This window comes from Penaeus chinensis, chromosome 13 (assembly GCF_019202785.1).
Source record: "Penaeus chinensis breed Huanghai No. 1 chromosome 13, ASM1920278v2, whole genome shotgun sequence".
NCBI lineage: Eukaryota > Metazoa > Arthropoda > Malacostraca > Decapoda > Penaeidae > Penaeus > Penaeus chinensis.
Genome location: NC_061831.1, coordinates 28,281,463 through 28,293,962, shown reverse-complemented (window position 1 = coordinate 28,293,962; position 12,500 = coordinate 28,281,463). Strand labels below are relative to the sequence as shown.

General features: G+C 58.2%; 1 protein-coding gene across 1 annotated transcript in view; it reads right to left on the bottom strand.

Moving 5' to 3' along the window:
- The window catches only part of LOC125031863 (chloride intracellular channel exc-4-like), a 31,746-nt gene that overhangs the window by 19,179 nt on the left and 67 nt on the right, over positions 1-12,500 (bottom strand). The window contains exon 1 of the mRNA XM_047622850.1: positions 12,415-12,500. This exon is cut by the window's right edge and continues 67 nt beyond it. Within this exon, the coding sequence (XP_047478806.1) occupies positions 12,415-12,483 (69 nt within the window). The 5' untranslated portion in view covers positions 12,484-12,500. The remainder of the gene's footprint in view (positions 1-12,414) is intronic.

Sequence of the window (12,500 nt, the reverse complement as noted above, 5' to 3'; positions counted from 1 at the left end):
GGGGGTGGGAGGAAGGGGGGGAAGGGGCACGGAGTCAAGGTCACTTGCGTCATGGCAGAGGAGGTTGAGGGCCAACGGCGGGGGTCTTGTGTGCCGGCGACTTAAAAAGAAAACGCAAAGTCCCTCCCTTCCCTCTCTCTATCCATATTTCCTACTGAATCTGAAGCACGCTCATGTCACAAGCGCCCGCAGGACAACAAATGCTCTCACCGGCACATCTTCCTCCCGATAGCGTACAGCGTAATTCCGCCTCGCTCCTCCACCTCTCGCAATCGCCGACTCCCTTTGACGCATACATGATCCAGGCATCCTTGGGAGGGAAGGACACTTGGGCTATCCACATCTGGCACACGGGAGAGACGAACGGGCGAGGAAATATTCTATAGCGCAGCTTGAGTGGTATGACGAAAACACGAGAGATTATCCTTTATTGTAACGACACATGAGCGGGACGGCCGGTAGTTGGGTGTAAAAGCCCACGCAGAAATGAGCAACAGGCCAAGGAAAGAAATAAAGTGAGTGATGACTTATGGTAGTTGTGTTTACGCGTCTCAGGGGTGGAATGATAAACAACTAATCCGCCGTCTTAGTCGAGTTGCCGCGCTTAGAGTTACGCGACGAGCAGCAGAAAAAAGGAAACTGGAAGATAGAAAGGACATAAAGAGGCCTGCGAAGGACTGGGAATCGCAGTGTGTAGCGGATAAATGCCATGATTGGAGAGGGACGAGAAATCGTGCGACAGCATAAGGTACTTCATGTCTGCCCGTTGAGAAGAACAATAATGGGCCAGAAAGGATAAGCAACCAAGGGCTGTGCACAGTCTTATAAGAAATTCACAATCGATTATACAGGTTTAGTTATTAAGCGGTTTTTCGTGTTGCGACGTCAAACTCTCATCTTTTACTCTTCCCCGTGAACTTTTAACTGTTCAAGATTTGAAGAGAAATGTCGGATTTCTTACATGTTCTTAAGGATTGAAGCTTTATGACTCGATCAGCAATTCAGAAAGTAAAAAAAAAAAAAATGCGACTTTCTTTAAGCGTTACACGTGTCAATTTTAAAAGCACATGCAGTAATCGCGAAAAGGACACGTTGCTGGGAACACGTTGCTGTGTGTGTGTGTGTGTGTGTGTGTGTGTGTGTGTGTGTGTGTGTGTGTGTGTGTGTGTGTGTGTGTGTGTGTGTGTGCGCGCGCGCGCGCGTACGTGTGCATGTGCGTGTGTTACATCTTAAAATATATATGTGGGAATATATATATAGATTTATATTTTTAAGTATATATATACATAAATATACACATATATATATTATATATATTATATATATTATATATATTATATATATCATATATATTATATATATCATATATATTATATATATCATATATATTATATATATTATATATATCATATATATTATATATATCATATATATTATATATATTATATATATCATATATATAATATATATGATATATATAATATATATGATATATATAATATATATGATATATATAATATATATAATATATATAATATATATGATATATATGATATATATGATATATATGATATATATGATATATATGATATATATGATATATATAATATATATAATATATATAATATATATAATATATATAATATATATAATATATATAATATATATAATATATATAATATATATCATATATATCATATATATCATATATATCATATATATCATATATATCATATATATCATATATATCATATATATCATATATATATCATATATCATGTATGTATAATATATTATATATATTATACATACATATATATTATATATATATTATACATACATATATATTATACATACATATATATTATACATACATATATATACACATATATATTATATACACATATATATTATGTACACATATATATTATGTACACATATATATTATATACACATATATATTATGTACACACATATATATATTATATACACATATATATTATGTACACATATACATATTATATACACATATATATTATGTACATGTATATATATATATATATATATATATATATATATATATATATACATACCACACCTACGGCCGAAAAGGAGAAAACTAAATTCTTGACCAGACTCGGAAAGCTCGTAAGAGCAGTCGAGTAAAAAAAGAAAGCAAAAGATCCTAATCTTCTTTCTAACTAACCGAATCATGACAGCCACCGGTGAAGTGGAAAAGCTGTAATTTCTTGCTTCCATTTATCACAAAATTCCGGCGAAGAACAATGTAGTGAACAGCGCCCTTGGCCCTTCTCCGGTATCATCGCATTCCCTTCAAAGTATACCTAAAATTTTCCATTCGCGAAACCGGTAGGTAACTCGACTAAATAAGAAGTGAACATAAACGTGTCGTTCGGTGCGCCATGGCAACTCGCCCGGAATAACTAGAGTAAACCACAAAAGAAAAGTGTCAGAATCCGTTATCAAAAAAAAACAATAGTCCTGCTCAATGAAGTATGGATGACCTTGCTTCATTTTTCATTTTTAATCGCCTGCCGAGTCGAAATATACGACGAATTGCTCCCTACTTCGCCACTACAGTCGCTGACGGAGCAATGAGAGGCGCGGAGCAGCATTGACACTGGGGCCGCATCTCGGGCGCGGAGCGAGGGCCGGAAGAGCAGTCAGAGGAAGGCTGGCAGCTGCACGGAGAAAGTGGAAAGAAACATCTGGATTGCTGACGGAAAGGCCCTTTCCAAGAACAGAGGGAACGTACTTGACACTGGCTTTCAATTAATGCGGTAATAAGGCGCAGAGTAATGACCACTGGAAAGAAGCTGGAAGTATTAATAATATTTGACAGAGGGATGCGGACCCGATAAACGGATTAGAGAGCTGGAGCGCTGAGGCAGCTGGGGGAGCGAGCTCGCAGGACCAAGGGATGGCAAGGCCCGAGAGTGAGAGTGAGAGGCCGGGACGTGTAGGCCTGAGCTTGAAAGAGCGCGAATTGAAGTATTAGTGCGTGAGAGTGCGCGTGCGTGTACGTGTTCATATTTGCGTGCTTGCATGCATGCATGAGAGTGGGAATGATAGTGGGCGTGGGAGTGGGTGTGGAAGTGGGCGTGGGAATAGGCGTAGGCGTATGTGTAGGCGTGGGCGTAGGTGTGGGCGTGGGCGTAAGCGTGGGCGTTGGCGTTGTCGTAGGCGTGGGCGTGGGCGTGGGCGTGGGCGTGGGCGTAGGCGTAGGCGTAGGCGTGGGCGTGGGCGTGGGCGTAGGCGTGGGCGTGGGCGTGGGCGTAGGCGTAGGCGTAGGCGTAGGCGTAGGCGTAGGCGTAGGCGTAGGCGTAGGCGTGGGCGTGGGCGTGGGCGTGGGCGTGGGCGTAGGCGTAGGCGTAGGCGTAGGCGTGGGCGTGGGCGTGGGCGTGGGCGTGGGCGTGGGCGTGGGCGTGGGCGTGGGCGTGGGCGTGGGCGTGGGCGTGGGCGTGGGCGTGGGCGTGGGCGTGGGCGTGGGCGTGGGCGTAGGCGTAGGCGTAGGCGTAGGCGTAGGCGTAGGCGTAGGCGTAGGCGTAGGCGTAGGCGTAGGCGTAGGCGTAGGCGTAGGCGTAGGCGTAGGCGTAGGCGTAGGCGTAGGCGTAGGCGTAGGCGTAGGCGTAGGCGTAGGCGTAGGCGTAGGCGTAGGCGTAGGCGTAGGCGTAGGCGTAGGCGTAGGCGTGGGCGTGGGCGTGGGCGTGGGCGTGGGCGTGGGCGTGGGCGTGGGCGTGGGCGTAGGCGTAGGCGTAGGCGTAGGCGTAGGCGTAGGCGTAGGCGTAGGCGTAGGCGTAGGCGTAGGCGTAGGCGTAGGCGTAGGCGTAGGCGTAGGCGTAGGCGTAGGCGTAGGCGTAGGCGTAGGCGTAGGCGTAGGCGTAGGCGTAGGCGTAGGCGTAGGCGTAGGCGTAGGCGTAGGCGTAGGCGTAGGCGTAGGCGTAGGCGTAGGCGTAGGCGTAGGCGTAGGCGTGGGCGTGGGCGTGGGCGTGGGCGTGGGCGTGGGCGTAGGCGTAGGCGTAGGCGTAGGCGTAGGCGTAGGCGTAGGCGTAGGCGTAGGCGTAGGCGTAGGCGTAGGCGTAGGCGTAGGCGTAGGCGTAGGCGTAGGCGTAGGCGTAGGCGTAGGCGTAGGCGTAGGCGTAGGCGTAGGCGTAGGCGTAGGCGTAGGCGTAGGCGTAGGCGTAGGCGTAGGCGTAGGCGTAGGCGTAGGCGTAGGCGTAGGCGTAGGCGTAGGCGTAGGCGTAGGCGTAGGCGTAGGCGTAGGCGTAGGCGTAGGCGTAGGCGTAGGCGTAGGCGTAGGCGTAGGCGTAGGCGTAGGCGTAGGCGTAGGCGTAGGCGTAGGCGTAGGCGTAGGCGTAGGCGTAGGCGTAGGCGTAGGCGTAGGCGTAGGCGTAGGCGTAGGCGTAGGCGTAGGCGTAGGCGTAGGCGTAGGCGTAGGCGTAGGCGTAGGCGTAGGCGTAGGCGTAGGCGTAGGCGTAGGCGTAGGCGTAGGCGTAGGCGTAGGCGTAGGCGTAGGCGTAGGCGTAGGCGTAGGCGTAGGCGTAGGCGTAGGCGTAGGCGTAGGCGTAGGCGTAGGCGTAGGCGTAGGCGTAGGCGTAGGCGTAGGCGTAGGCGTAGGCGTAGGCGTAGGCGTAGGCGTAGGCGTAGGCGTAGGCGTAGGCGTAGGCGTAGGCGTAGGCGTAGGCGTAGGCGTAGGCGTAGGCGTAGGCGTAGGCGTAGGCGTAGGCGTAGGCGTAGGCGTAGGCGTAGGCGTAGGCGTAGGCGTAGGCGTAGGCGTAGGCGTAGGCGTAGGCGTAGGCGTAGGCGTAGGCGTAGGCGTAGGCGTAGGCGTAGGCGTAGGCGTAGGCGTAGGCGTAGGCGTAGGCGTAGGCGTAGGCGTAGGCGTAGGCGTAGGCGTAGGCGTAGGCGTAGGCGTAGGCGTAGGCGTAGGCGTAGGCGTAGGCGTAGGCGTAGGCGTAGGCGTAGGCGTAGGCGTAGGCGTAGGCGTAGGCGTAGGCGTAGGCGTAGGCGTAGGCGTAGGCGTAGGCGTAGGCGTAGGCGTAGGCGTAGGCGTAGGCGTAGGCGTAGGCGTAGGCGTAGGCGTAGGCGTAGGCGTAGGCGTAGGCGTAGGCGTAGGCGTAGGCGTAGGCGTAGGCGTAGGCGTAGGCGTAGGCGTAGGCGTAGGCGTAGGCGTAGGCGTAGGCGTAGGCGTAGGCGTAGGCGTAGGCGTAGGCGTAGGCGTAGGCGTAGGCGTAGGCGTAGGCGTAGGCGTAGGCGTAGGCGTAGGCGTAGGCGTAGGCGTAGGCGTAGGCGTAGGCGTAGGCGTAGGCGTAGGCGTAGGCGTAGGCGTAGGCGTAGGCGTAGGCGTAGGCGTAGGCGTAGGCGTAGGCGTAGGCGTAGGCGTAGGCGTAGGCGTAGGCGTAGGCGTAGGCGTAGGCGTAGGCGTAGGCGTAGGCGTAGGCGTAGGCGTAGGCGTAGGCGTAGGCGTAGGCGTAGGCGTAGGCGTAGGCGTAGGCGTAGGCGTAGGCGTAGGCGTAGGCGTAGGCGTAGGCGTAGGCGTAGGCGTAGGCGTAGGCGTAGGCGTAGGCGTAGGCGTAGGCGTAGGCGTAGGCGTAGGCGTAGGCGTAGGCGTAGGCGTAGGCGTAGGCGTAGGCGTAGGCGTAGGCGTAGGCGTAGGCGTAGGCGTAGGCGTAGGCGTAGGCGTAGGCGTAGGCGTAGGCGTAGGCGTAGGCGTAGGCGTAGGCGTAGGCGTAGGCGTAGGCGTAGGCGTAGGCGTAGGCGTAGGCGTAGGCGTAGGCGTAGGCGTAGGCGTAGGCGTAGGCGTAGGCGTAGGCGTAGGCGTAGGCGTAGGCGTAGGCGTAGGCGTAGGCGTAGGCGTAGGCGTAGGCGTAGGCGTAGGCGTAGGCGTAGGCGTAGGCGTAGGCGTAGGCGTAGGCGTAGGCGTAGGCGTAGGCGTAGGCGTAGGCGTAGGCGTAGGCGTAGGCGTAGGCGTAGGCGTAGGCGTAGGCGTAGGCGTAGGCGTAGGCGTAGGCGTAGGCGTAGGCGTAGGCGTAGGCGTAGGCGTAGGCGTAGGCGTAGGCGTAGGCGTAGGCGTAGGCGTAGGCGTAGGCGTAGGCGTAGGCGTAGGCGTAGGCGTAGGCGTAGGCGTAGGCGTAGGCGTAGGCGTAGGCGTAGGCGTAGGCGTAGGCGTAGGCGTAGGCGTAGGCGTAGGCGTAGGCGTAGGCGTAGGCGTAGGCGTAGGCGTAGGCGTAGGCGTAGGCGTAGGCGTAGGCGTAGGCGTAGGCGTAGGCGTAGGCGTAGGCGTAGGCGTAGGCGTAGGCGTAGGCGTAGGCGTAGGCGTAGGCGTAGGCGTAGGCGTAGGCGTAGGCGTAGGCGTAGGCGTAGGCGTAGGCGTAGGCGTAGGCGTAGGCGTAGGCGTAGGCGTAGGCGTAGGCGTAGGCGTAGGCGTAGGCGTAGGCGTAGGCGTAGGCGTAGGCGTAGGCGTGGGCGTGGGCGTGGGCGTGGGCGTAGGCGTAGGCGTAGGCGTAGGCGTAGGCGTAGGCGTAGGCGTAGGCGTAGGCGTAGGCGTAGGCGTAGGCGTAGGCGTAGGCGTAGGCGTAGGCGTAGGCGTAGGCGTAGGCGTAGGCGTAGGCGTAGGCGTAGGCGTAGGCGTAGGCGTAGGCGTAGGCGTAGGCGTAGGCGTAGGCGTAGGCGTAGGCGTAGGCGTAGGCGTAGGCGTAGGCGTAGGCGTAGGCGTAGGCGTAGGCGTAGGCGTAGGCGTAGGCGTAGGCGTAGGCGTAGGCGTAGGCGTAGGCGTAGGCGTAGGCGTAGGCGTAGGCGTAGGCGTAGGCGTAGGCGTAGGCGTAGGCGTAGGCGTAGGCGTAGGCGTAGGCGTAGGCGTAGGCGTAGGCGTAGGCGTAGGCGTAGGCGTAGGCGTAGGCGTAGGCGTAGGCGTAGGCGTAGGCGTAGGCGTAGGCGTAGGCGTAGGCGTAGGCGTAGGCGTAGGCGTAGGCGTAGGCGTAGGCGTAGGCGTAGGCGTAGGCGTAGGCGTAGGCGTAGGCGTAGGCGTAGGCGTAGGCGTAGGCGTAGGCGTAGGCGTAGGCGTAGGCGTAGGCGTAGGCGTAGGCGTAGGCGTAGGCGTAGGCGTAGGCGTAGGCGTAGGCGTAGGCGTAGGCGTAGGCGTAGGCGTAGGCGTAGGCGTAGGCGTAGGCGTAGGCGTAGGCGTAGGCGTAGGCGTAGGCGTAGGCGTAGGCGTAGGCGTAGGCGTAGGCGTAGGCGTAGGCGTAGGCGTAGGCGTAGGCGTAGGCGTAGGCGTAGGCGTAGGCGTAGGCGTAGGCGTAGGCGTAGGCGTAGGCGTAGGCGTAGGCGTAGGCGTAGGCGTAGGCGTAGGCGTAGGCGTAGGCGTAGGCGTAGGCGTAGGCGTAGGCGTAGGCGTAGGCGTAGGCGTAGGCGTAGGCGTAGGCGTAGGCGTAGGCGTAGGCGTAGGCGTAGGCGTAGGCGTAGGCGTAGGCGTAGGCGTAGGCGTAGGCGTAGGCGTAGGCGTAGGCGTAGGCGTAGGCGTAGGCGTAGGCGTAGGCGTAGGCGTAGGCGTAGGCGTAGGCGTAGGCGTAGGCGTAGGCGTAGGCGTAGGCGTAGGCGTAGGCGTAGGCGTAGGCGTAGGCGTAGGCGTAGGCGTAGGCGTAGGCGTAGGCGTAGGCGTAGGCGTAGGCGTAGGCGTAGGCGTAGGCGTAGGCGTAGGCGTAGGCGTAGGCGTAGGCGTAGGCGTAGGCGTAGGCGTAGGCGTAGGCGTAGGCGTAGGCGTAGGCGTAGGCGTAGGCGTAGGCGTAGGCGTAGGCGTAGGCGTAGGCGTAGGCGTAGGCGTAGGCGTAGGCGTAGGCGTAGGCGTAGGCGTAGGCGTAGGCGTAGGCGTAGGCGTAGGCGTAGGCGTAGGCGTAGGCGTAGGCGTAGGCGTAGGCGTAGGCGTAGGCGTAGGCGTAGGCGTAGGCGTAGGCGTAGGCGTAGGCGTAGGCGTAGGCGTAGGCGTAGGCGTAGGCGTAGGCGTAGGCGTAGGCGTAGGCGTAGGCGTAGGCGTAGGCGTAGGCGTAGGCGTAGGCGTAGGCGTAGGCGTAGGCGTAGGCGTAGGCGTAGGCGTAGGCGTAGGCGTAGGCGTAGGCGTAGGCGTAGGCGTAGGCGTAGGCGTAGGCGTAGGCGTAGGCGTAGGCGTAGGCGTAGGCGTAGGCGTAGGCGTAGGCGTAGGCGTAGGCGTAGGCGTAGGCGTAGGCGTAGGCGTAGGCGTAGGCGTAGGCGTAGGCGTAGGCGTAGGCGTAGGCGTAGGCGTAGGCGTAGGCGTAGGCGTAGGCGTAGGCGTAGGCGTAGGCGTAGGCGTAGGCGTAGGCGTAGGCGTAGGCGTAGGCGTAGGCGTAGGCGTAGGCGTAGGCGTAGGCGTAGGCGTAGGCGTAGGCGTAGGCGTAGGCGTAGGCGTAGGCGTAGGCGTAGGCGTAGGCGTAGGCGTAGGCGTAGGCGTAGGCGTAGGCGTAGGCGTAGGCGTAGGCGTAGGCGTAGGCGTAGGCGTAGGCGTAGGCGTAGGCGTAGGCGTAGGCGTAGGCGTAGGCGTAGGCGTAGGCGTAGGCGTAGGCGTAGGCGTAGGCGTAGGCGTAGGCGTAGGCGTAGGCGTAGGCGTAGGCGTAGGCGTAGGCGTAGGCGTAGGCGTAGGCGTAGGCGTAGGCGTAGGCGTAGGCGTAGGCGTAGGCGTAGGCGTAGGCGTAGGCGTAGGCGTAGGCGTAGGCGTAGGCGTAGGCGTAGGCGTAGGCGTAGGCGTAGGCGTAGGCGTAGGCGTAGGCGTAGGCGTAGGCGTAGGCGTAGGCGTAGGCGTAGGCGTAGGCGTAGGCGTAGGCGTAGGCGTAGGCGTAGGCGTAGGCGTGGGCGTGGGCGTAGGCGTAGGCGTAGGCGTAGGCGTAGGCGTAGGCGTAGGCGTAGGCGTAGGCGTAGGCGTAGGCGTAGGCGTAGGCGTAGGCGTAGGCGTAGGCGTAGGCGTAGGCGTAGGCGTAGGCGTAGGCGTAGGCGTAGGCGTAGGCGTAGGCGTAGGCGTAGGCGTAGGCGTAGGCGTAGGCGTAGGCGTAGGCGTAGGCGTAGGCGTAGGCGTAGGCGTAGGCGTAGGCGTAGGCGTAGGCGTAGGCGTAGGCGTAGGCGTAGGCGTAGGCGTAGGCGTAGGCGTAGGCGTAGGCGTAGGCGTAGGCGTAGGCGTAGGCGTAGGCGTAGGCGTAGGCGTAGGCGTAGGCGTAGGCGTAGGCGTAGGCGTAGGCGTAGGCGTAGGCGTAGGCGTAGGCGTAGGCGTAGGCGTAGGCGTAGGCGTAGGCGTAGGCGTAGGCGTAGGCGTAGGCGTAGGCGTAGGCGTAGGCGTAGGCGTAGGCGTAGGCGTAGGCGTAGGCGTAGGCGTAGGCGTAGGCGTAGGCGTAGGCGTAGGCGTAGGCGTAGGCGTAGGCGTAGGCGTAGGCGTAGGCGTAGGCGTAGGCGTAGGCGTAGGCGTAGGCGTAGGCGTAGGCGTAGGCGTAGGCGTAGGCGTGGGCGTGGGCGTGGGCGTGGGCGTGGGCGTAGGCGTAGGCGTAGGCGTAGGCGTAGGCGTAGGCGTAGGCGTAGGCGTAGGCGTAGGCGTAGGCGTAGGCGTAGGCGTAGGCGTAGGCGTAGGCGTAGGCGTAGGCGTAGGCGTAGGCGTAGGCGTAGGCGTAGGCGTAGGCGTAGGCGTAGGCGTAGGCGTAGGCGTAGGCGTAGGCGTAGGCGTAGGCGTAGGCGTAGGCGTAGGCGTAGGCGTAGGCGTAGGCGTAGGCGTAGGCGTAGGCGTAGGCGTAGGCGTGGGCGTGGGCGTGGGCGTAGGCGTAGGCGTAGGCGTAGGCGTAGGCGTAGGCGTAGGCGTAGGCGTAGGCGTAGGCGTAGGCGTAGGCGTAGGCGTAGGCGTAGGCGTAGGCGTAGGCGTAGGCGTAGGCGTAGGCGTAGGCGTAGGCGTAGGCGTAGGCGTAGGCGTAGGCGTAGGCGTAGGCGTAGGCGTAGGCGTAGGCGTAGGCGTAGGCGTAGGCGTAGGCGTAGGCGTAGGCGTAGGCGTAGGCGTAGGCGTAGGCGTAGGCGTAGGCGTAGGCGTAGGCGTAGGCGTAGGCGTAGGCGTAGGCGTAGGCGTAGGCGTAGGCGTAGGCGTAGGCGTAGGCGTAGGCGTAGGCGTAGGCGTAGGCGTAGGCGTAGGCGTAGGCGTAGGCGTAGGCGTAGGCGTAGGCGTAGGCGTAGGCGTAGGCGTAGGCGTAGGCGTAGGCGTAGGCGTAGGCGTAGGCGTAGGCGTAGGCGTAGGCGTAGGCGTAGGCGTAGGCGTAGGCGTGGGCGTGGGCGTAGGCGTAGGCGTAGGCGTAGGCGTAGGCGTAGGCGTAGGCGTAGGCGTAGGCGTAGGCGTAGGCGTAGGCGTAGGCGTAGGCGTAGGCGTAGGCGTAGGCGTAGGCGTAGGCGTAGGCGTAGGCGTAGGCGTAGGCGTAGGCGTAGGCGTAGGCGTAGGCGTAGGCGTAGGCGTAGGCGTAGGCGTAGGCGTAGGCGTAGGCGTAGGCGTAGGCGTAGGCGTAGGCGTAGGCGTAGGCGTAGGCGTAGGCGTAGGCGTAGGCGTAGGCGTAGGCGTAGGCGTAGGCGTAGGCGTAGGCGTAGGCGTAGGCGTGGGCGTGGGCGTGGGCGTGGGCGTGGGCGTAGGCGTAGGCGTAGGCGTAGGCGTAGGCGTAGGCGTAGGCGTAGGCGTAGGCGTAGGCGTAGGCGTAGGCGTAGGCGTAGGCGTAGGCGTAGGCGTAGGCGTAGGCGTAGGCGTAGGCGTAGGCGTAGGCGTAGGCGTAGGCGTAGGCGTAGGCGTAGGCGTAGGCGTAGGCGTAGGCGTAGGCGTAGGCGTAGGCGTAGGCGTAGGCGTAGGCGTAGGCGTAGGCGTAGGCGTAGGCGTAGGCGTAGGCGTAGGCGTAGGCGTAGGCGTAGGCGTAGGCGTAGGCGTAGGCGTAGGCGTAGGCGTAGGCGTAGGCGTGGGCGTGGGCGTGGGCGTGGGCGTGGGCGTAGGCGTAGGCGTAGGCGTAGGCGTAGGCGTAGGCGTAGGCGTAGGCGTAGGCGTAGGCGTAGGCGTAGGCGTAGGCGTAGGCGTAGGCGTAGGCGTAGGCGTAGGCGTAGGCGTAGGCGTAGGCGTAGGCGTAGGCGTAGGCGTAGGCGTAGGCGTAGGCGTAGGCGTAGGCGTAGGCGTAGGCGTAGGCGTAGGCGTAGGCGTAGGCGTAGGCGTAACATTCACAGTATATCCAGATCCCAGAGAGGATTTTCTGGGTTAGTACGTATGTTAAGAGGTCATGGTTGAATGCAACTTTCCCATGCATCAGGTAGACTGCGTTATGTCGTTTAATTGTTAAACAGAGCGAATATATGTGTTAATGACAGAATGGGCGTGTGCGTAGGCGTCGTCGGAGCAAAATTGGGAATAGAGCCAAGCGGCCATATTCCATGTCCATCAATCTATTCCATGCGATGAGAACTGGCAAACCTTCCACAGCAGACATATACGTCTTCACGTAGCTAAAAATCAGCTTTACCATCCACAGTCATCGCCCTCTGGACACACAGCACATCGTCGCCACATCGTTTCCACAATTCCCTCCCAACCACTTGTATATCCCGCGCAGGAGATCGATAAGCCGGTAGCTGGTTTAAATGCCTGTTCAGTTCAGTCAGTCTGGGAGGGACGTGCAGGCGAGTTGGCTGACCTAACTAACTGGCGATGTCATCTGGCCTTAACGATGCTGCTACATTTACTGTGACGAAACGCTGTCAGATATTCTACCCTTCGTAGAAACTGCAACCCTTCCGGCGATGACAAACGCAGGTGGGAGTGGGAAGTGTGCCTGACCAGTGGCACTATGTCGTGCTAAGCGGATAAAATGTGGTAATAATGATTTTCCCCTTAGATCATGACCTGAACTACTTACGATGCCCCACCCGTTTCGAGTTTACAATCATCGAAAAATGCTGTGTAAGTACAGGTCTCCTTATCAACATATCTTATCAGAATACCAGAGGAGCGCACAGGCAGGCTCTCTGTGCCTCGCTCGCCTTCGAACCTGATCACAGGAAGGTGTTGAATCCATCGTTATCTACGTGCCTGTGGATAATGGCACAAGAGAAAGGTCGAGGCGAGGAGAGTTCCATCTCACAATGAACAGCTATGTCGCGAGTCCTTGCCCTGCTTCAGTACCTCATTCAACTGCAACACAAAACTGATCTACCAAAGCCTCCTGGAAGAACAATTGTGACACTGAGGCAGAGCACAGATCCGCCATGCCACCCCATAGGCTTTATCTTCGGCTCCAAGACCGTTGAGGATCTACACGAGTCCAAGTGCGGGTGACAGTCGCCCTTTCATTCCCACCGCCACTCACTCCTCTTCCGGGCTACCTTTCGCGACCTTACCTTGATAATAAGCTCGATCTCGGGGACGGAGCCGCCTCCATTTTCTTGACCGTTGGTTTCCTCTGACATGTTAGACTTAGAGTAAA